The sequence below is a fragment of the Nelumbo nucifera genome, chromosome 2 (assembly GCF_055504915.1).
Source record: "Nelumbo nucifera cultivar China Antique chromosome 2, China Antique-T2T, whole genome shotgun sequence".
NCBI classification, from domain to species: domain Eukaryota; kingdom Viridiplantae; phylum Streptophyta; class Magnoliopsida; order Proteales; family Nelumbonaceae; genus Nelumbo; species Nelumbo nucifera.
The window spans coordinates 48488897-48512335 of NC_142650.1; the positions used below are offsets into that span (position 1 = coordinate 48488897).

At 44.4% G+C, this 23439-nt stretch overlaps 1 protein-coding gene, 1 long non-coding RNA gene and 1 pseudogene across 2 annotated transcripts; 1 reads left to right on the forward strand and 2 right to left on the reverse strand.

Annotated features, from left to right (window-relative positions):
• Nucleotides 1-1273: 1273 nt before the first annotated feature.
• On the forward strand, nt 1274-3795 carry LOC104602477 (cationic peroxidase 1-like). The gene is made up of 4 exons (XM_010266170.2): nt 1274-1604; nt 2444-2635; nt 2738-2903; nt 3118-3795. Exons 1-4 carry the CDS (start codon nt 1371-1373, stop codon nt 3501-3503), a joined length of 978 nt encoding a protein of 325 aa, XP_010264472.1. The 5' UTR covers nt 1274-1370; the 3' UTR covers nt 3504-3795.
• A 2798-nt stretch (nt 3796-6593) lies between these two features.
• On the reverse strand, nt 6594-7589 carry LOC104602476 (uncharacterized). The gene is made up of 3 exons (XR_016081986.1): nt 7394-7589; nt 6945-7038; nt 6594-6827 (listed from the first exon to the last, which is right to left on the reverse strand). It is a non-coding gene; the product is annotated as an uncharacterized LOC104602476 (long non-coding RNA).
• Nucleotides 7590-8709: 1120 nt separating this feature from the next.
• On the reverse strand, nt 8710-9866 carry LOC104602676 (subtilisin-like protease SBT3 pseudogene; annotated as a pseudogene).
• Between the last annotated feature and the right edge of the window lie 13573 nt (nt 9867-23439).

The following is a 23439-nucleotide window of genomic DNA, read 5'->3' on the forward strand; positions in this document are numbered from 1 at the left end:
ATTAGATGTAGATTCTAGACTCAACCTGCCATCCAACCCACCCCACCCTCTAATGAGGGGAGGGTAGTGTTGGGGAGAGTTGCATTTTCATGTGTGGGAAAGGGTCACTGTTGCCATTCCTAGAGTGGGATTCTTCAAATGTATATCAAAAGGCTTTCTTAGTGCGCAAGGTCATTTAGGCCTCCATGGTTTTTTCCTTGGTTTCTTTGCACCATTCAAACGTTATGAAGATGACATTTGTAATAGACAAGTCAATCCAGACCCGACCCGTCCCGACCCAAACTGCACTTCTACCTCTTAGTTCTACTAATTCGTTGACGTTGGACAAACAGTTATAAGTTTGGGGAGGTTCCAAATGATAGCTTAGAAGTTAAATAGGCAGCAGATGATAGATTCTTTTTCTACCGATTTTAATTATATTGACCAAAAATCCACCAAATCGAGAGTGAGAGATCCCAAGTGGTGGTTCCGTTCACACGCTCCTCTGATTAAACACCCTTGACATTTTAAAGAAATACCGAAATTTCACTACTTGTACCACTAATTAAGACCTAATCTTAAATACTCAAAGCTTGAATGGTCGAGGCTTTCTTGCTGGTTTCGTTGATTCCTCCTACAAATTCAAGATGAAAGATGATTGGGTTCACTCCTACCTAAAAGACTAAGGTTGTGTTTGGTTTGAATGAAAAAGTAGAAAAAGGTAAGAAAACCTTTACAAACTTTGTATAGAGTTTCTTATCTTTCCCTTCTTTTTCCTTCAAACCAAACATAGCCTAAGAGATTGTGTCCACCTAAGGCTGTATTTGGCTTAAAAGAAAAAGGTATAGGAACTTCCTTTTCCTACCTTCTCTTTCAAATTAACCAAACACAGCCTAAACAGAAAAGAAAAGGAAGACGTTTGGGCATTGGATAACTAATGCCCAATGGCTATGTCATTCATCTAAACGAAGAAAATAGAAGAAGGATCGAGTAATTAAACGATCGAAGCCCTTGGGATTTTGTATTTATCTGTCAAGAGTGAGGGTATTTTCGAACTAATAATAATAAAGCAGTAGGTGTAGGTGCAGACGAAGAGATACGACCGGGCACTTAAACAAAAGAGTAGTGGGACTGGGAGGATTCAGATTAGTTAACCTTTACAAATTGTACTCTTGTTTTTTGACCTTTGGCTGATGATGGCAGCAAATAAAGTAGCTAGGAAATGCACAAACCGCCCACTATATATGAGCATAAGAATTATTATAAATAGGGATCGAGTCCAGAGTCCAGAGAGTCGACCAACACCAAAGCATCTCCAAGGCATGCAATAAGCAGCTAAGGCTAAATAATTTTATCAGTGGTACTGCAGGGTAGTTGTGTACGTGAAGTCCATGGCAGTGGCAATTGCATCTCCCTCCTCCAGCTCTATAAGCTTATTGTGGGTGATTGCCATGTTGGTACTCTCGGTGGGGATGGTATCCGCTCAGCTATCCTCCACATACTACGACACTTCATGCCCCAAAGCCTTTTCTACCATTAAGTCTGGCGTGACCGCTGCTGTTGCCAAAGAGAAGCGCATGGGCGCTTCCTTGCTCCGTCTCCATTTCCACGATTGTTTCGTCAATGCAAGTCCATGCCTCGCTCTTACCTACTAATTTAAATTTAACATTTCCATTCTTGAGAGTCTCTCTCTCTCTCTCTGTGTTAGTCTTTATACCATGCATGCACGTACGTAGTTTTCTTTGCAATACTGAGTCTTCAACACTTTCCCCAGTTCGAAAGGAGGTTCGTCCTTTCCTATATCACTTAGCATTTGGTTTCACTGCATTTACTTTCATCATCGTTCTCGTTATAGAAAAAACCCAGCTATATATGTTCATCAAAGCCCCAAAGGAAAACCAATATCAATGGCCAGTCTAAAGCTGCCAACCATGCATGCATGCAACTTCTAATTTCCTTGCTGGAAACGCGGATTCATGCACAGATTGGGTTCATTTTGAGGCGAAATCGATTTGTCTGGTTTTTATCCTATACATCAACATTAACAGGGCACAAGTCTTGACAACCACCCACCACACCAAGCCCTTACTTTCTTCTTTCATTTGTTTTAGCTAAAAGCAATAGTACATCATCGAGTTATAGACCCAAGTCAATTCATAAATAATAGGCCCGGTGTGGTACTGTAGATTGAAAAGTAATTTCGTCCCGTCCCTTTTGAACTCGATCGAGCCATGCATGCATCTATGTAAATCATCCCGATCAATTTCTGTCCCGACCGGCCCCTAGATTCCTTAACACCCTTTTTTTTTGTTTCAGATAGACAGGAGGAATCACCCGGGCCTCTACATAGAATATTCTATGTACATGTCCGTAATATGAGAGAGAGAGAGAGAGAGAGAGAGATTTATATACAATACTTAGCAGGTAGGAGAAACCAAACGATATATGTGTGTGTTTTAAACAGGGATGCGATGGATCTATACTGCTGGACGATACCTCGAGCTTCACGGGGGAAAAGACGGCAACCGCAAATGCAAATTCAGTGCGAGGGTTTGATGTGATCGACACCATTAAAAGTAAAGTGGAGAGTGTGTGCCCCGGTGTTGTTTCCTGTGCAGATATTCTTGCTGTTGCAGCTCGGGATTCCGTTGTTGCTGTAACAAGCCAAAACCCTCACTTTCTTTTGTTCGATCATATATAAGCACTAATTTGTGATTTTTGCATGGTAACGATGGTGTTGCATGTTTTGATGTTTCAGTTGGGTGGGCCTTCATGGACAGTACAGTTGGGCAGAAGAGATGCGACCACAGCAAGTCTAAGTGCTGCCAACAGCGACATCCCTGCTCCAACCTTGGATCTTAGTGACCTTACATCCGCTTTCTCAAAAAAGGGTCTTACTGCCAAGGAAATGGTCGCTCTTTCAGGTAAGTAAAACCAGTACAAATGCCAAGAGCATTTGGATTCTCATCTCATCTGTCCTTCTGAATTAATTCAAGTGGTTGTCAAATGCTCTGTTCCATTAGCTGAGTACTACGTACAATCCATGCCATGAATGAATCCATCTGATCATTAATTCTCCTTAATTAATTATATATCATATATCTTCTTCTGTTTTAATTTGTTTGTATATATGCATAGGAGCTCACACCATAGGGCAAGCTAGGTGCACAAGTTTCAGGTCTCGCATCTACAACGAGACTAATATAAATTCTTCATTGGCGACATCATTGAAGTCCAACTGTCCGAGTACTGGTGGAGACAGCAATCTCTCTCCCCTTGACGCTACAAGCCCTACAGCTTTTGATAATGCTTATTTCAAGAATTTGGTGAACAACAAAGGACTTTTACACTCGGATCAGCAGCTCTACAATGGTGGCTCCACAGACTCTCAAGTTAGCTCTTACAGCAGCAATTCCGCAACCTTCTCTTCAGATTTTGCAAGCGCAATGGTGAAGATGGGCAATATTAGCCCGCTCACCGGCAGCAACGGTGAAATAAGGACCAATTGCAGGAAAACCAACTAAGCCGTCCTGGCGATCACACTCCACACTGTTTTGTCTACTCTGTTACTTAAGCTGCAGATGTAGCCTAAGAAATAAAATAAAATAAATTGGGATTGCTGCTTATAAATGTTGTGCAATTGGTGTCCATTACAGTGAACTTGTTCACTGTTTGTTCTATATATATATGACTGATCAAAAATATATTTTTGTTTTGGTCTCTGGATTTAAGCTATTTCTTTCTTGACATGTTTTTCAACGTTGTTAAAGGCTGTGTTTGGTTGCAGTGCAAATTTATTTCCACTGATGCAAAACTATGACAATACAAATGTTTTGGGTGTAAATTTTAATTTATTTTTGTTTCAAAATCTACCTTATTCGTTTGGTTGTAGTAACAAATGAAGTAAAATAAGACCTAAAACAGAATAAAGTAATTAAATTCAAAACAAAATTAAATCAAAGTTTGCATTTTTTTCATTTGCACTCCCATACATTTATACTAGTCAAATAAAATCGCATTGCAACCAAACACAGCCAAGGCATTATCTTGGAGAAATTCCACCCTTTCTCCCTAGGTTCAAATTAGGGATGTCAATGAATTGGGTTAAATGGTAAACTCGGCTTGAACCGACCCTATAGGGTTAGGTTAGGGTCAAGTATATTTGTTTTAAGGTTGGGTTAAGGTGTTGATTCTTTGACCTGAGTTGGGTTCGATTTTTTGTTGACCTGCCTCACCAGGTCATGATACCTTGCATATATACCAAGTATTCTTGGAATTTTTTGACTTTGAACTTTATAGACTCAAAGTTTATAATTTATTTATTTGTAGATTTTGATTTTCTTTTTTTTAATGGAAAAAAATAATACCTTAAAATCTATAAAACAATTTCTTTATTTAAATTAATATATTGTAGGTCTTCAAAATGTGTTAAAAAATACATTTAAAATTATATGGGTCAAGTTAAGCCAGAACCAAGTTAAACCCTAAAGGGTCAAGTCAGGTTCGGTAATCATGTATTTTTTTTAAGTCAGGCTGGATTGGATTTGGGATGGAGTGCTGGAGGGTCGGGTTAGGGTTGAGGCAAACCAACGCCAAACCTGACCTGTTAACATCCCTAATTCAGATTAGTTTAATGCGATGGCTGAGGGTAAACCCCCATGGTTCATGCTAGGGAGAGCTTGAATGGCTGTGGGTCGTACGTTTTTTTTGACCTGCGTGGGGCCTTATCATTGGTTCTACAGCACGCTACACAGCCATAGCGTTCAGTTAATCCTATCTCCAAACAAACAAATTAAAAAAAAAAAAAGAAAGAAAAGGAAAAATTTTGGGACGAATTAAAATATGATTTTCATTATCCACGCTAAAAATTAATACGAGACACATCTACGTACTGCTGATTACATGATCTGTTTTTAATTTTCATCGCTGTCCGAGTGCAAAAGTGCAGGGGATTAAATCCTAAATTTAGCACAAATCCAATTCAAGTTTCTTCATTATTTTATGAATTAGGAATAGAAACAAAAACGTTTATTTGTAATATTTTTTCTTACTGTTATGAATTAAATTTAGCCTATTGAAATCAAACCCAATATGGGACAATTGATTGATAAAAATGAAAAATAAAAAATAAATACATTTTAGCTTTATAAATACATTTTTAACTTTACAAAAAAAAGTATAAAAACAAAATGAAAAAAAGAATAGAAAAAAAAAACACTTCTGATGGATCATAACATTTAACAGAAAAAGCTATTGGATGACGAAAAAGCTTTATTACAACTAGTTAAACAAAGGACCAACCAGTCACAAGTTTTGTTGGTGGAATTTTTTTAGGGATTCTAAAAGAGAAGGGCAACTTTTGGGCCTTAATATCAAATTATAAAGACCCCCTTGTATTATGGGGTTAGTGACAAAGATCCCTTATACTTCAGTTTGCAATAAAAACTCCCTCTGTTAGTATTGCATCAGTTAACTTCGAAAAAGATTATTGTCCAACTGTTTAAAGTTTTCTAAATACTCAAACTACCTTTTTCTTTAATTTATAAAATTATCTTACCTTTTTTATACTGTTCATTATCTTTCCCTGCTCCTCTTTTTGGTTCGTTCATGCATTCCAAATGCGTGAATGTTTACATGCTAAGGTTATATCAGAGGTCTAAATCTTTTAAATTTGAATGACCCCTATTGTCTTGAGAAAAACAAGAGATGTGCTCATGGAAAGAATTTCATTTCTAGTGCACTTGTTTTTTATTTTCTTCATAGTGCTTCGGTGAATAATGGATATTTAGAACTGGATGCTAAATTCCTCCACCCACCAAGACTTAAGCTTCCCTTCATCTTGGATTCTCAAGCGAGTTTCCGGAGCGAACAGTTAATACAAATTATAAGGTTTTGCATTCTATAAATTTGTATTTGTATGTATTTCTACCAAATTGAGCCCTAATTACAAGTGAAAGCTCACAAGGATAAAAGGTAGAAATTTGGCCCCATTTGGCATGTTTTTTTGTGCGGATTGTTGGATTTTCAGAAGCCCGTCAACTTGTCTTTTAGTATTTTCTCTTTTGGTTGGGAAAATATCTAGCCACAGAAAGCTGCAGGAAGCTCATTTTAGGCTATTTTTGAGAAGTTTCAAATGGAGTTTTTCACCTTTTTTTTCAACTCATCTTCATGTGGAAAGATGCGTCTTAAATGGTCTTCAAGCTGCTAAGATCTTAATACAAAAGGTCACATTGTTTTTAGACTGTCAGGTTTATCGAGAAATCTTCTAAAAAAGACTTGCCAAACAGCACCTTCATCTGGTTCTTTTGGTCTTTACAGTATTTGCTTGGACCGAGTTAGAAAATTCTTCAAATTACAAGTCCGACCAGATGGAGCTTCTGATTAACGAATGAGCCACAATTAACGGGATGGGATAGAAGTAGTATTTTATTTTTAGGGCAAGACTTTGTGTTAGAGAAAAGGGATTTTTACTGTTCAATCCACCCCTAGAAATCTTAACTCCACTTACAAGTGGGGAGAATCTTTATCATGAATTAATGCCAAATCCACAAAATAAAAAGGGGGAAGGGAGCTATAATTTAAGATCTTAGCAGTTAACAAGGTCAGGATTTGGACTAGGAAAAGGAATAGTTGATCTTGTCACTAGAATAAAATGTTGGAATCCACAGTTCCTTAAATGCAGTAGAAAATCAGGACAAACAAATATGTTTAGGAAATGTAGACCACAGATCTAGCCAAACCAGGCTGAATTTTACTAGGCTATGGTATGGTAACAAACCTAGGCGCATGTAGGCCCTAAACATTACTGGGCTGTCCATTTTCAATTGACAGTTTGACAGTATCACCGTCTACCAAATCAAAGAAAATAAATAAATGAATAGTGAATAAACCTGAGTAATGTTCTTTATTGCTAAAAAAAGAAGAATGGAAGAAAAGAAAGGGAAAAATATGAATAAAACGCATACCAACTTTATAACAAGTTCCAACAGACAAAGTCGAGATAGTGACTCTTGAATCTTGATCCGAACACATAACAAGATGGCAGTCTATAACCTGAACCTGAACTAACAAAGAAATTAAAACTTAAAAGCAACCAACTTTTTTCCTCAATTTCAAGTGTGCATAATTTTTAAATAGTAAATTATTAACTATCAACTTTTTATTTACATTTTGCAGATTAATGAGCTAAAATGGTGATGGAATCATAAACTAAAATATGTAGAAGAATAAGAAGAAAAAATGTAGGGATGACCAAGAAAAAGAGGGTGAAACCCCATTATTTTTCTTTAAATAAAATTAGAATGGGGTGGGGTCCTTGTTTTTCCAGAAGAAATGAAGGAGAAAAGGGCACTATTGGTATCGTATGAAACTATAAGCAATGGTGGAGAGAGAATGATGATACATACTTACAGACCTGTGCTGTGACTCACTGACTTTGTGCCTCTGTGAGGAGAAAAAACGGTGAGGCGTTGACCATGAGAGATTGATGACAAACGAACGGACGGACGGTGTCGGCCTTTCTTTCTCTGTTCGGCATCGGTCTTTATCTATTCACGGAATCACAGTTCACTGTTTGGCGTCGGAGGTTAATGCTCAGCCTTTCGATGAAAAGAAATGAAAGGGGCAAGCAAATGTGAAATGACATTTCGATAGGGTTTTGAAAGAAACCCTGCCGAAATTACCATTTTAGACATATTTTGTTTAAATATTACAACATATATATAATTTATATTATAATTATATATTTAATAATATATATATATATATATATATATAGGCTCGGTTCGGGACATGGTGGACCCGGTTCCAATCCGATAATAATCAGAAAAATATATTTGGAATCAGAATCGATCCATCGGTACAAATTCTAGAACCAGTACTGGTCTAATCAATCCGGGTCCATCGGGTCGGACCCAACCCATTGACAGCCCTAACCTATTATGGTAGATTCTACTTAGTACCATTGCTGTTTCTACCTCAAAAGTTTTGGATTAATCAATGTAAATTAATTTATTTTTACACCAATTACAAATTAACTGAAGAGAAATATATTTTGTTACATCATATGAGTCATTTTAATAGAAAAAAGCATATGTAAACTGATCTTTGACAATTATAGTTGAAACGTTAAATTTAACATTTGAGAAAGAAACGGAAATTTTCATTGATCAATTCAAAAAGTTTCAGATAGAACTCTCACCAATTTGTATGATCAATCCAAAACGTTTCAGAATTCAGATAGAAATCGCAATGTTACTAAATACATATATATCAACTCTGTACTCCCAACCTCATTGGGTGCTTGCCGATTTCATATAGCTTCTCACAGATCAATTAGTTAAGTGAAGATCAAACCAAATATGCAGTAAGCTGGTAAAGATTATAATGCGTTCATGCGTTCTTACATTTTGCGTGTACATAGTATAAAAAGGAAGCCTAAGCCTCTTCAAAGCTTTGCTTGGTGCTTGCAAAAACAAGTAAAAGGTGGGGGGTCTGGAGACAACAGAGGTCAGTGGAAATCAGTGGCAATCTGGGCGTCATAGCTTGCCACTTGTCATATATCCAATGGACCCCCCCAAACATAGTGCACTAGCTAACAGCCCACGGTTCGGATTTCCTTTTAACATTTTCTTCTCCTCTCTACTAACCCACTCAAATCAGGCCACCTGTCCCTATCCGTCCAATCTCCCAATAATTCTCCAACAAAGGTTAATCCTCCATTAACTTTCTTTATGGATTAATCTTTTGGGAAAATAGATATTCACGCCACGAGAGGAGAGGCAAGTTGATCAGCGAATGATTTTCTGGGTCCAAAGATGCACCCGACACTGAAACACCATCCCATAGTAACGATTCCGCTGAATTCACGACCGGCTGTACCTGAATCAACAGTTAGTAGCCATGGTGCATCATTGTGAAGGGTAAGTCTGAAAGGTCCATCATTTCCTGCCTATGCGGCAACGAAATTGCCCTTCTTCATGGCTGAAAAGGAAGCAATGGCAATGGGGTCTTAATACAGAGACAACGAGTATCTGCCCAAGGACAATGAGATGATATCGACACCGTCAGCAATTGCTTGGTCTATGGCTGCAATAACATCAGATGCGAAGGTGCCTGTTTCCCAGAGAGCTTTGTACATGGCCATGCGTGCTTTTGGGGCCATGCCTTTGGCAGTCCCCTTGGCGTAGCCAAAGTAGGAAACGCCTTCCACGTAGTTACCGGCGGCTGTGGAAGAAATATGGGTTCCGTGTCCATCGGTATCACGAGGGGAATTCATCGATGTACTGAAACTGGGTGTGTTGGCAGCTAGACCTTTGTTGAAGAACCGAGCTCCAATGAGCTTCCTGTTGCACATAGAAGAATTAAAATCAGTTCCGTTCATACATTCTCCTTTCCACCGTTATGGTACTTGAGTCATTCCGTCATCTCTAAAGGTGGCACTCTCTGGCCAAATTCCGGTGCCGACTAGCCCAATATGACAACGGCGCCATAATTTGATGCCGTGTAGTTGGAGTTCAGACCTAAGGAATTCAGATGTATGGGTTGTATCAGCCGCAAGAGGCACGTCTTGATTGGAGGAAACATAGCCCGGTGAGCTTTTAAGCAAGTCGAGCTCGGAAGGGGAGAGAATTGCAGCCAATCCATGGATGGCATTGCTGTAAGTGTGTGTAGATAAGTTTAGAGGCCTTGGAGGTCGTAGAAACAACAGCATAAGTTTTTTCAGATACAGAAGAAAGCATAGCCATGTACCAACTATCGTGGCTACTGAAAGTTTCAGGCATGGCGGATAAGTCCATGTGGACGATGTACACATTTGATTGTGCGAGTATGGAGGAGAGGCATGAGAAGGTGATCAAAAGGAACAAGTGATGCACAGTAGTGTCCATGAATGAACGAACAATGAAAAGGGAGTACTGGTTAGAAAAACTGTATAGTATGAACTATATCTAATCTATCTAAGAACCCAAATGGATTTATTTGCAGAGAAATGAGCGGGGGGATTAGATTTTGATGTGGCACGATCTGGGCACTCCTAACTGGCTACTGACTGGCTCCTTGTTGGCAACGGACGGCACCTGAGAAGATGAAAATGAAGGATTCCCGGGGATTTTATCCGATGGGAATACTCCGATGCTTAAGTTAGAACGCAAGAAGGAAGGAAGGAAAGAAGAGTGCGGTGCTAAGTGTGTAGGTCGTGCTTTATCACTATACTCGAGAGATTTGAAGTCTCAAAAGAAGTTTCTCTTCCGCCCTGGGAGCTTTTATAGGGGCGTTCTTGTCAGGTCGGGCATGACCGCCACTGGGTCCCTGCCACAGCCGTTACCTGCCAGGGCTGCGCAGGTGGCCGTTGTGACGTACTCCTCGCCCGGGTGAGTGACATGTCCCCAAAGTGGCAGACACGCCTCCACCTGCTGAGAGACGTGGATGCAGATTGTTGAAAGGACAGGGACTGCGCCGTCAGTAAGGGACGTAAAGCAGTCTGATCGGTATGGCCTATCAGATAGAAGCTTCCTGATGAGTGCTCGTGCGACTCATTCGTGAGCTACTTTGTGGCGAGCTAGGAATACTTCAAGGTTACCTTTAATAGAATTGGTCCTTGGGATGACTTGTCCGCTTGGGAGCTCAGGCGAGCTAGTTCCCCTAACTCACGAGCTAAAGTTGCCTCAGAGTATCCCTTCAAAGGTAGCTCGGGGAACCCGGAGCTCGCGTTGTGGCGAGCTTCTCCTTTTGTGAGCTACGACGCAGCGAGCTGCTTTATGGGCCCGTCACTTGGTTGCACTAGGCAACAATACTGAGCTGTTGCTCGTGCTGAGTCAGTGTCCACGTGTCACCATTTCATAGGTCGGGTCAAATCGTCCTCCATCAATTGCCCCCCACTCCTTGAGCTGAGAGTGTTGCCTTAGCGCGAGGAGTTCATGAAGCGTGATGGACTGATTTGACCAAAATTCAAACTTGATTGACTAATCACATTAAATGCATCTGCGGGAATCAAGAGATTTCCTGACTTTTCTGACTTTTTGGATTCCCAAAACGTGCTGAAGTGGCTCTTAATTTCGAACGTCGTGCAGCCCTCATTACCTTAATCATGGAAGACGTGCCGCCAATCACCTTCAGTTTTCAGAAGGCGTGCGGTCAGTGCGCCTGCGAGCCGTTGGATCTACTTTGATCTGGGCCATCGATTCGAAGATGTGGGGGCTATAAATAGATGGGCCCTCTAGGCCTCGTTTCCCTTCACGCCATCTTGTTGTATTCGGATTCTAAGGTCATGCACCTGTCAAGTCTACTCGAGTTCCTCAACTTATTTCATCCCATCCCCTTTCATTGAGTCTTACTTATTGTCAGTCATGTCGGGATACCCGTACCATGTCCGTCACCAGGGCAGTGACCAGGATGATGATGCTCCCTCGAGCTCGGGGGGAGCTTGAGAGCAGGTTCCGGGGGCTAGGGAGGTCTCCGGCGAAGGAGCTTCCACTTCGCGAGGAAGGGAGCCCGATACTTTCGGCCCTTCCTCAATGACAGAGGGGAGACTTAGGTCTCTGATTAGCTATTTTCACCTTCCTAGGGACCTTCTCTACTGCATCCCCACTGGAAACTTTCTGTGGGAGCATGGCCCTAATGATATAGTCATTTATCAAGAACAGCTCGAGGCTGGCATGCATCTCCCCCCTGCACCCCTTGATAGTGGAGGTGCTAAACCACTTCAATGTCACTATTGACCAACTCCATCCCAATGCCATCCGGAACTTGGTTGGGACGATATCCTTGTGTTGGGAATACTGTCTTCCCTTGAGTCTGGACATCTTCTCCGCTATCCTCTGTATAAAAAATGCCACTCCCGGGGCTCCGCCGGAGAGGCGTCTCTACTACTTCTCTCCCCGCCGTGGGTACAAGCTCTTGCATGAGCTCCCAAAGAAAATCCCCGCCTAGAAGCGGGATTATTTTTTGGTCCGCAACCCCGAAGGGTGGCCCTTCCCTACTTCTTGGAGGGGTGCCATCCAGGACTCCGGGGTCGAACTGGACCCTGAAACTCAGAAAACGATGTTGTCCTAGGCATCAATAGGCTTCCTCTGTTCTGACAACTTGGCCGAGGAGAAGCTCGTGCAAGCCGGCCTGAGCCCGGGTAGGTTGTCCTTTTAGGTCGCGTGGTTTTTGTCACGACATTGTATTCATACGCATATGTATCTCGTTCTTACCGAACTAATACTGTGGTTTCTTCTTGGCAGCTATCATGTCTGGTATCGACTCACGCCGCCTTCTTTCAAGCAACCAGAGGCGCAAGGTGAACAGGTCGCGTCCCGACCAAACTCCCCCCTCGGGGGGTACTGAGTTCGGATTTGCCGAGCCGACTTTATCTTCCCCTCCACCTGAGATCCCGCCACCTCCATCCGAGGGAACTAGTGGGGCTGGTCTCAGAGGGGGCGAGCTCCCACAGCAGGGGGTGACTTCCCGTAACCCTCTCCAGCCATTCCCTTACCCTCCGTTCCCAGTGGGGAACTGGGAAGGGGTGAACGACTACATCGTGGCTCGCCGAAGAAGCCGGAAGGCGATTAACAACGACGAGGTCGCCCATTGGGGGAATATGGAGCCCGGGGACCTCGCCGCGTTTGCCTCTTCCCACTGCATGGTGGTAAGTGATTCTTTCCTTTCTTCTCTCATTTTGCTTCCTTTTGATGTCCTCTGATCTTCTTTCTATTGGCAAGTGAATTCCGTCATCCATGTTATGGCTCTCCAGACATGCATCCACCACGTCGACGCCCTCGACTAGCGGGCCACTGATAAGAAGCTCCAGGGCGAGCTCCATCACACTCGCAAGGGGAGTGAATCTCAGGAGCTCCTCATCCGCAACCAGGAGGCCCAAATTGCCCGGCTTTCTGAAGAGAGCACGCGTTACCGGGAGGAGTTGTCGAGGGTGGCGGCGGAGAGGGAGCTCCTTCAGCAGCAGGTACGGGACTTGGAGTCTACTCTTCTAGATCGGACTCGAAATTTCGACTAGATGGTGGAGGTCGAATGAGAGAAGGCGGTCTGGGATTTCAAAGACTCCCAGGAATACCACGACCTCCAGGTGGAATATGGCTCGAGTTCGTACCACTCTGGGGTTAAAATCTGTCAGTGGTTGGTTCGGAAGAAGTTCTTCGGGCTCAACCTTGACGGCGTCACTATGAAGGGCTTGTCTCCCGAGACTGCGGATCAAGCGGAGGAAGAGGAGCCTGACTCCCTGGAGGATGAGGATGAGGAGGCGGATCCCTGAGGCGGTGTTTTTCTCCCGGGTGCCATAAATCCGGTCTTTCAAAGATCTTTAGTTGGGCGGTTGTGCCTTGTGATTGTGAAAGTTTCCCGAGCTGCTTAGCTCGGTTATTGCCTTGTCATTTTTCTTCTTTTTTTGTTTTTTGTAATGGTAATGAAAGTTCTTCTTTTTCTTCTAAGTATGGTGTGCACTCTTTATCTTTGCTAGGGCGATCTCAACACCCGAGCTATTAGAGCTACATACTCGAAGTAGGATTTCTCGATAATCGTTATTTCGAACTGTCTCTTAAATCATTCAAGGCATCTCTATGGTACACGGCGAAGTGATTACCATCTGTGCCCGAACCATATACTCGTCGGTTATTCTGTAGTTCAATCAACGTACCAGAACGAGCTACGCTTGTCGGTGTTTAAACCCTAGTTGCTCACGCTTTTCATACTTTACCCCCATCGTCAAAATTGCTAAGTCCTTCTTGATGCCAAGGTGTTGGTTAGCTCGGTGCCTTAGCCCGTAAGCTGGGGGGTGACTTGTGGTCTACCCTTGAAGTTCGCCCATGTCATGGAGACAACTGGGTCTTATTGTGTCGAGGTCATGTTAGCTCGGTATTTTGGCCCATAGGCTCGGGGAGTGGCTCGTGGCCTACTCGGTTGTTACAAATAGTATTGTCTTAAGTTGACAATATTCCATGCCCGAGGTACTTGTTTCCCTTCGAGGGTCTCGAGCTCGTACGTTCCTTCCCCGAGCACTCATTTCACTTGGTAAGGTCCTTCCTAGTTGGACCCGAGCTTGCCAGCGCCGGGCTCAGGTACCATAACTTTCGCTTCTTGACCCTGGCGTTATAGTACCGAGCTACTCTCTGCTGGTAGGCTGCGGTCCTGATGTACGCGAGGTCCCTTACTTCGTCGAGTAGATCGAGGTTGGTACGCAGCTCATCTTCATTCGTCTGGTCACTGTATGCTTCTAGTCGCAGCGTAGGTACTTCGATCTCTGCGGGGATAACTGCTTCGATGTCGTAGGTGAGGTTGAAGGGAGTTTCTCCCGGGGCGGTGTTTTCCATGGTTCGGTAAGCCCATAGAACACTGGGTAGCTTGTTTGCCCACAACCCTTTAGCTCGGTCTAACCGTGCCTTTAGTCCGCGGAGGATGGCTCTGTTTGTGACTTCTGCCTGACCGTTTGCTTGAGGGTGTGCGACTGAAGTAAAGTTTTGTCGGATCCCCATGTCTTGGCACCAGTCTTGGAATTTGATGTCCCCGAACTACTTGCCGTTGTCAGAAATCAGTACCCGAGGTAACCTGAAGCGGCACACGATGTTCTTCCAAAAGAAGTTTTGGACGTTCCGGGTTGTGATCGTTACAAGGGGTTCAACCTCTACCCACTTGGTGAAGTAATCCACTGCTACTACTAAGAACTTCCTCCCACTCGTTGTTGGCGGTAATGGCCCGAGTAGATCGATGTCGCATTGTGCAAAGGGACACGGGCTGTTGAGATACTTGAGGTTGGCAGCAGGTTGGTGGTGGATATTGGCGTGCTTCTGGCTTGTCACATAGTTTAATGAGTTCAATGTCATCTGCCTTCATTTTTGGCCAATAATACCCCTGTCGAAGTGCCTTTTGGGCGAGGGCCCTGCCCCCCAAGTGTCTGCCGCACAGACCCTCATGAGTGCCACGGAGTACGAGCTCGGCTTTAGTAGGTCGCAAGCAACGCAGGTAGGGGAGCGGGTAGGATCTCCGGTATAGTCGTTCGTCTATCATGACGTATTTGGTTGCCTAGCGCTGCACCCTTCTGGCTGCATTACGATCTGTAGGGAGGGTCCCGTGTAGCAAGAAGCTCGCAAGCGGGTCAATCCAGCTCAGCTCTGCTTGAACGACGGGAGCGACCTCATCTGCCCCCCCGAGAATGCTAGGACGAGGCAGGTCCTCTATGTACACGGTTCTCATGGTGATGTCACTGGTGCTGGATAACCTGGACAGGGCGTCGGCTTCAGTATTCTCCGACCTAGGGATTTGTCTGATGAAGTGTGGTTGGATGTTGAGTAGGGCCTCTATGAATTTGGCTAAGTAGGCCACCATGGTCGGCTTGCGAGCTTCGTACTCGCCAATGACCTGGTTAACCACGAGCTAGGAGTCGTTGCAGATAACGATGTGCTTGGCTTTTACTTCTCTGAATAAGGCTAGTCCAGCTATCAATGCCTCATACTCCGCTTCATTGTTAGATGTCATGAACTCGAAGCGTAGCGCGTACTCTAGTTTCGTGCCACTTGGGCCATGCAGAACTATTCCGGCTCCGCTGCCCTGTTGGTTCGAGGAGCCATCTACGTGAAGGATCCAGGGCTCCTCATCCCAACCTGTGCTTGGCCGAACTAGGAGAGATGCCACACTGGCTGCTACCTCACAGGGCTCGGACTCAACCGGCCTGGGAGCTTCCGGTCCACCCGAACTGGGGACCCTGTGCTCAACTGGCCTGGGAATTTCGGAATTGAATGTGCATTCGGCGATGAAATCTGCTAAGGCTTGGGCCTTAATGGCAGTTCGCGGCTTGTACTGGAGGTCATACTCACTGAGCTCAATGGCCCACTTCGTCAGCCGACCAGAGACCTCGGGCTTAAGTAAGACTTGCCTCAGAGGTTTATCGGTGAGGACGGTAATAGTGTGAGCCTGGAAGTACGGGTGGAGCTTCCGAGCTGCAATTACCAATGCATATGCTAGTTTTTCTATCTCCGGGTATCTCGTCTCTGCTCACTGCAATACTTTACTAACATAATAGATGGGTTGTTGGACCCAATCTACTTCCTTTATTAGTACCGAACTGACCACTTCGTCGCTCGCTGAGAGGTACAGTTCTAAAACATCGCCCTCCTCGGGCCGGGTTAAGATCGGCATGCTAGCGATGTATTTCTTTAGCTCGTCAAATGCGAGCTGGTAGTCTTGGGTCCACTCGAACCCTTTGCTCTTAATTGCCTTAAAGAATGGCAGACAGCGGTCCGCCGATTTGGACATGATGCGGCTCAGGGTGGATATGCGGCCATTCAACCTCTGAACCTCCTTCAACTTCCGGGGTGGTCTCATATCTAAGATGGCCTTAATCTTATCTGGGTTGGCCTCAATATCGCGCCGGTTAACGATGTACCCTAGGAATTTACCCGAGGTAACACCGAAGACACACTTGTTCGGATTCAACTTCATATTAAACTTACGCAAAATTTCAAAAATAGAATGCAAATCTTGAATTAGTTCATGCGAAAATTCGGTTTTAACGACCATGTCGTCTACATAACATTCTTACTTTTCTGCCAATTAATGGCTTAAACAATTTATTTACAAGCCTTTGAAAGGTTGCCCCTACGTTTTTCAACCCGAAGGGCATAACCTTGTAACAGTATAGACCGAACTCTGTGATGAAGGCAGTCTTTTCTTCGTCTGCCGGGTCCATCTTGATTTGGTTATAGCCCGAAACTCAGCAACTCGTGCCCTGAGGTCGCGTCCACCAAGCGGCCAATTTTGGGGAGCGGGAAGCAGTCTTTCGGGCAGGCTCGGTTTAGGTCGGTGTAGTCGACGCACATGCGCCACTTGCCGTTAGCCTTCTTTACCAGAACGGGGTTGGCTACCCAGCTCGGGTAATGGACTTCTCTTATGAAGTCAGCTGCGAGGAGCTTCGCAACCTCCTCGTCAACCGCTTTCCACCGCTCCGGGGCTAGGTTACGTTTCTTCTGTCTAACGGGCCTAACTACAGGATCAGTATTGAGCTTGTGAGTTATAAGGCCGGGGTCTATACCGGGCATCTCTGCCGCAGACCATGCAAAAATATCTAAATTTTGAAGTAAAAAACTTACTAGTTCGGATCGTAGAGGTTCCTGGACGGAAGCACCGATTTGAAGCGTCCGAGCTAGGTTTGTAGCTGAGGTCGGAACAATGACTGTTTCTTCCGTGGGTGCAGCTCGTTTTTCTTCTGGCTCCGTAAGCCTCTCCAGTTCGAGGTTGTCGGCCACCTTGGTCTTTTCCTTTAGGGCAGTGGCATAGCACTTGCGGGACTCGAACTGGTCGCCCCGCGCTACCCCCACACCGAAGTCTGTAGGGAACTTCATTGCCAAATGATAAGTGGAGTCCACCACCCGTAGAACGTGGGTGATCGGCCGACCTATTATGGCATTGTATGGGGAGGGGGTCGCGACCACCAGGAAGTCGTGGTTGAGTCTGAGTACACAGGGCCATGTGCCGACTTCCACAGGTACTGTCACTTTCCCAAGGGGTCTAACTTCTTCTCCGTTGAAGCCCACCAAAGGATTGTTCACAGGCTTCAAATCACTTCTCTGCAACTGAAGCTGGTCGAATGCGGCTTTGAAGAGAATATCTATCGAGCTACTTGAGTCGACTAATACGCGCCTGACCTCGAAGTCGTTGATCCTCAGCTTTATCACGAGCACATCGTCGTGGGGGTAGTGGACCCCTCGCGCATCGTCCTCCGTGAAGAAAATTGGTTCTTCTGTCTTCGGCCGCTTCGGAGGATTTTTTTCTTCCCGGGCAGCTTCACGAACTGATGTCCGAGCTACTGCTGAAGTGCAACCTGCGACAATCGAACCTCCCACTATCACGTGGATGGTGCCCCGAACCGGCCTCTCTTCCGGAGGCTGTCTCTGTGACTGTTCGGCCGACCTACAGCTGGACTCGGGAGCATCCTTACCGTGCTCCCCTTGCCGACCTGTTTTATTATTATTATTATTATTATTATTATTATTATTATTATTATTATTATTATTATTATTATTATTATTATTATTTCGTACGAAATTCCTTAAATATCCGTGACGGATGAGTTCCTCTATCTCGTCGCGGAGGTTCTTACAATTTTTGGTACTGTGACCGTGATCTCTGTGAAAACTACAGTACAAGTTCTTATTTCTCTCATTGGGATTCCCCCTCAGACGGGGTGGCCACTTCACATATGGGGCGTCCTTGATCGCCATCAGGATTTCGGCCCGCTTCGCGTTCAGTGGGGTGTAATTAGTTTGGTCTGCCACAGGAGCTCGGAACGACTAACCCGGCTTTGCCCCCCGAGCTGCATCTTTTTTCTTTCGGCTGTCTCCTTGGCTGGAAGGCTCTCATTCCCTTTTCCTCTTCTCGGGCGCGCCCTCGCCCTTCTGGTTGATCTCTTCCTCTGTGTCTATAAACCTGTCCGCGAGCTTAAGAAATTCAGTTATGGTGTCCAGTTGGTTGACGACCATGTGCCATTTTAACTCTTTATGTGTCACGCCTTTCTTGGCTACTGCGAGGCGCACGGCGGGGTTCAGGCGCGGTATCTGCATGCAAGTATTGTTGAACCGCTTGATATAGCCCCGGATGGACTCTCCCTCTCTCTGTACTATGTCGAGGAGGCTTTCTTCATTTCGCGGGCACCGCTTGCTGGTGACGAAGTGGGACGTGAAGGCTTGTGCGAACTGCGTCCAACTTCTTATCGATCCGGATGCCAGGTTCCAGTACCATGTGCGGGCTACTCCTCTGGAAGTAGTGGAGAAGGCCACGCACATGCACGACTCACTGGCTCTTGACGGATGCATCTGTGACTGAAAGGCGTCTACGTGACCATTTGGGTCAAACGACCCGTCATACTTGTCAAGAAGGGGGAGCTTAAAGTCTTTAGCCATTGGGACTACTAGGAGCTCGGAAGATAGGAGGATGGAACTGAAAGGAGGGGAGCCTTGACTTCGCCCGAGCTTACCTCTTCTCTACCCCTGAGCTCGGGTAGGTTGCGGGTGGCAGATCGGTGAGCTCGGCGGCGACATCTCTGCTTCTTGGTGGGCTCTACATTTGTGCTGCTCACCTCCATGCTATCAGGAATGGTTTTTGCAGGAAGTAGCTCGGGCCGCTGGTGATGGCTACGGATAGAGGGATCCTGTTTGGAATCCGCAGCCAGGATCTCAAACCGGTTTTCTAGGAGCGGGGTTTCAAACTTCGACTGCCGAGGTGATGTAGACCTGGCGAGCTGGGGTCCTCCCGACCTAACCGCCCGCGGCGACACTGGGGTGGCCGGTCTCTCTTGTCTGCCGTGGGAGGAAGCCTGGCTTTTAGGAGGGTTTTGGGAGGCTTCTCCTTGGCGAGAAGGAAGTTCGTCCTGGCGGCGAGACCTAGCTCGCTGCGAGGCCGGGTGCCGAGGAGGGAGCTGTGGCTGCTGAAGCTGAGGTTGAGGCAGCTTAGGGAATTGTTGCTGGTAGTGGTACTAGGAGACGTGGTGCAACACTTGCTGCTAATAAAGCTGGTGTTGCTGGAGCTGCTGCACTTGGGCTTGCATGGCTCGCATGCATTGCATCAGGTCATCGAGCTGGTTCTGGCTAGTCGCCAAAGGGATGACAGTCGATTCAGAAAAGGTCGTTTCTATAGAGGAATGAAGGGGAACACCCACAGGTGTCGTTACTCGCGACAGGTTCAGGCTGGGGACTCCGTTCATCGAGAGGGGAATGGTGAACTGCCCAATGCAGACCGTGGGAACCTGGGGTTGTTCCCTAGCATTATCCATCTCCATGTTGTGTCCGATATTGCTTGAGGAAGCCATGAGTGCTGAGTTTTCAGAGAAAAGGAACTATGAAGGTTTAGAGGAAAGCTTTTAGAAGTGTTTCCCACAGACGGCGCCAAATGATGCGGCACAATCCGGGCACTCCTACCTGGCTGCTGATTGGCTCCTTGTTGGCAATGGACGGCACCTGAGAAGACAGAAAGGAAGGATTCCCGGGGATTTTACCCGGTGGGAATACTCCGATGCTTAAGTTAGAATGCAATAAGGAAGGAAAGAAGAGTGCGGTGCTAAGAGTGTTGGTCACGCTTTATCACTATACTCGAGAGATTTGAAGTCTCAAGAAGAAGTTTCTCTTCTGCCCTGGGGGCTTTTATAGGGGCGTTCTTGTTAGGTCGGGCGTAACCACCACTGGGTCCCTGCCACAATCGTTACCTGCCAGGGCTGCGCAGGTGGCCGTTGTGACGTACTCCTCGCTCGGGTGAGTGACACGTCCCCAAAGTGCCAGGCACGCCTCCTCCTGTTAAGAGACGTGGATGCAGACTGTCGAAAGGACAGGGACTGCGCCGTCAGTAAGGGACGTGGCACAGTCTGATTGGTACGGCCTGTCAAATAGAAGCTTCCAGAGGAGTGCACGCGCGGCTCATTCGTGAGCTACTTTGTGGCGAGCTCGGAATACTTCAAGATTACCTTTAATAGAATTGGTCCTTGGGATGACTTGTCTGCTTAGGAGCTCAGGCGAGCTAGTTCCCTAGTTCGCGAGCTAAAGTTGCCTCAGAGTATCCCTTCAAAAGTAGCTCGGGGAACCCAGAGCTCGCGTTGTGGCGAGTTTCTCCTTTTGTGAGCTACGATACAGCGAGCTGCTTTATGGGCCCATCACTTGATTGCATTAGACTACAATACTGAATTATTGTTCATACTGAATCAGTGTCCACGTGTCACCATTTCATAGGTCAAATCGTCCTCCATCAGATTTGTTGAAGGGTTTGTCTTTTTGAATATTAGACATCATGCAGATGCCAATTCGGATTTCATCTAACCTTTTCCTCCTCTCCTCTCTTGTGGCATGAATAACTAAAAAGTAGGATCTATTTTCCCAAAAGATTAATCCATAAAGAAAGTTAACAGAGGGTTAACCTTTGTTGAAGAATTGTTGGGAGGTTGGGCAGATAAGGACAAATGGCCTGATTTGAGTGGGTTAGTAGAGAGGAGAGGAAGAAAAAGTTTAGCAGAAAATCCGAAATTGAACAGGAGGGAAAAGTTTCAACAGAATGTGAAGGGATCTGATTTGAAAATCAACCATCATGATCATCATTTAACCCTTATTTCAACTGTATATGATCGGCTATATGAATCCTGTTTTGCCATTCGTCAGTACTATCCGTTGTTATTTTAAAATCAATTAAATCGGCAACAGGAACAATAAATATTAATTACTGTTTTGAAAGTCAATTAACTCAGCAATTAAGATTTGTTCATGTTGCCGAACAATTTTTTGAAATAAAGGTTTAACTAAGGAATTGTTGTAGAAAAGAACTATTTTATAATGGATTAGTTAAAAAAGATGTATAAAGTAGGTAATTAATTCATATTTCAGGTAAAAAGTAATCATTTTTATCAAATTGAAAGGATTGTACTTGCGTAAACAGTAGTATTTCAAGATCTCAATAACACCGACAACTAATTTGTATTATTTAATCAATTTATTATTATTATTATTATTATTATTAGTTCTGAAGAGGTCGATTCCAAAGAAGGATAAAGTGGATTTAGTTTGAGATCTCACAGGACTCGCTAATCTTCCTTACCAAGTGGTGGTGAAAATTATTGTTAACCGATGGAAGCCCCCTGAAAGGAACATCACATTATAAGCTATACAAAGTTTTAATTAACCACATGAAAGGAGATCCAGCTGCTTTGCTCTAAAGTTGGAATTATCCAAGGCCTAGCTATGATAAAATTGAATTCCCTTTCTTGGGTGGGTCCTTAACTGTAAAAGTTGTGTTACCATCGCTAGCTTTCAAATGGCGATTTGACAAGACTGCCCTCTCTCTCCTTATCTCTTCCTCTTTTGTACTGATACTTACTTTATCATGACTAATTATTTCTAAGACAGATGTGAATGTTAGGGAATGAGCTGAAGGGGCTTTGGTTTGGAAAGGAAGTGAGATTTTGATTAAATAAAGCGAATGCCAAACTTTAAGGGGTGGATGCAGGACGCGAGGTTTTGGATAAAAGCACTGTGTCCAATTCTAGTGGGTGGGTGTGTGCAATCAAATATCCAATTGTGGGATTTTTCAAATGAAACAAAAACATACCTTTCTAATGACACGCAGAAGACTTCTTTAAACCAAACCAAAAGACCTTAGAGGCTTAGGCTGCATTTATTTGCGGTGTAAATACAAAATTACGCCGATAAAGTTTAACAACAAAGTTGAACCGGTATTTACATTCATTAAACTCTTTACGTGTTTGGTTGATCAAGGTATCTACAAGGAGGAATGCTCACAGAAACAGAAAATAAACCGACATTGACACTTTGGTGGACAATATGATCGTCACTCCGATTGCCTTTCAACTCTCATCTGATCATCAATTTGCCCTCTTTGGCTCCTAACATGGCGAGCTCGATCTGTGGGACCTCAATACTGAAACACCACTCGTTGCTTCATCGGCTACACACCAAGGATGTTCTCTCTATGCCATTTTTGATTGATAATCGCCAGATCGAAGAAAGGGAGAGTGTCTGAGAGTAAAACGGAAGATCGATCAAAGCGTCTGAGAGCAGGGAGAGCATTTGAGAGCAGACGGAATGAAACGGATTATTTTATCCTTCGGTTCTAATTAGATTCAGGGAGAGCATCTGAGAGCAGAATGGAAGATCGGAGAGAAAGGGAGGAAGATGATGGATAGTGGCCGGGGGGAGCTTGATACAAGATGAAATTAATCAAATGCCTTCGTTTTTCGCCATTGTCGATTGATTGAAAATTTTATCAACTGTTAGAGAGTTGAATGACAAGTGGGAGTACTTTTACATTGATTTTTTCGATTCATTTTTTACATCGATTGTTGATGTAAAAGTATCTCAAAAAAGTGTTTTACACCAGTTTTCGTTCTTGTCTTACACTCCATCCAAACAGCTGTAACTGGACCAGTACAATATTACATCGCCTATGTTTGGCAACATTACATTTATGCATTGACAAATGACAGACCAAGGCATATTTACATTGATAATAAAAAAAGTACATCAATGTAAAAGAAGTAAATTTACATTCAAGTGGGTTTTTGATAAAAAAAAATTAATAATAACATATGCTTCATTGGAATTCATATTTGCATCCATTACAGCTAAAAGCCTATTTGGTAAGAAGGTAAATTTGTTGGTGCAAAATTAATCCAATTTTATAATTTATATGAACCTGATGAGGGGTGATTTGACCCGACCTAGTAAGTAAAGGACACGTGGATGCAGCCTGCCAGCAAGACGACAACTCAACATGAAGTGCCATGTCAGCAGATCAGGGAGCTCGGGTGCTTGGTCGCCTTGGAGCTAAAATCACTTAGGTACCCATATATGCCGAGGTGCCACATAATCGATTATAGAAGCTTTTTAGCGGACTCCGAACTACCCGGGATCACATCACGTAACCTTAGGCCTTATATCCTCCCTGCCCGAATTGGAGGGAAACGATAAACCTCATTAATTGATG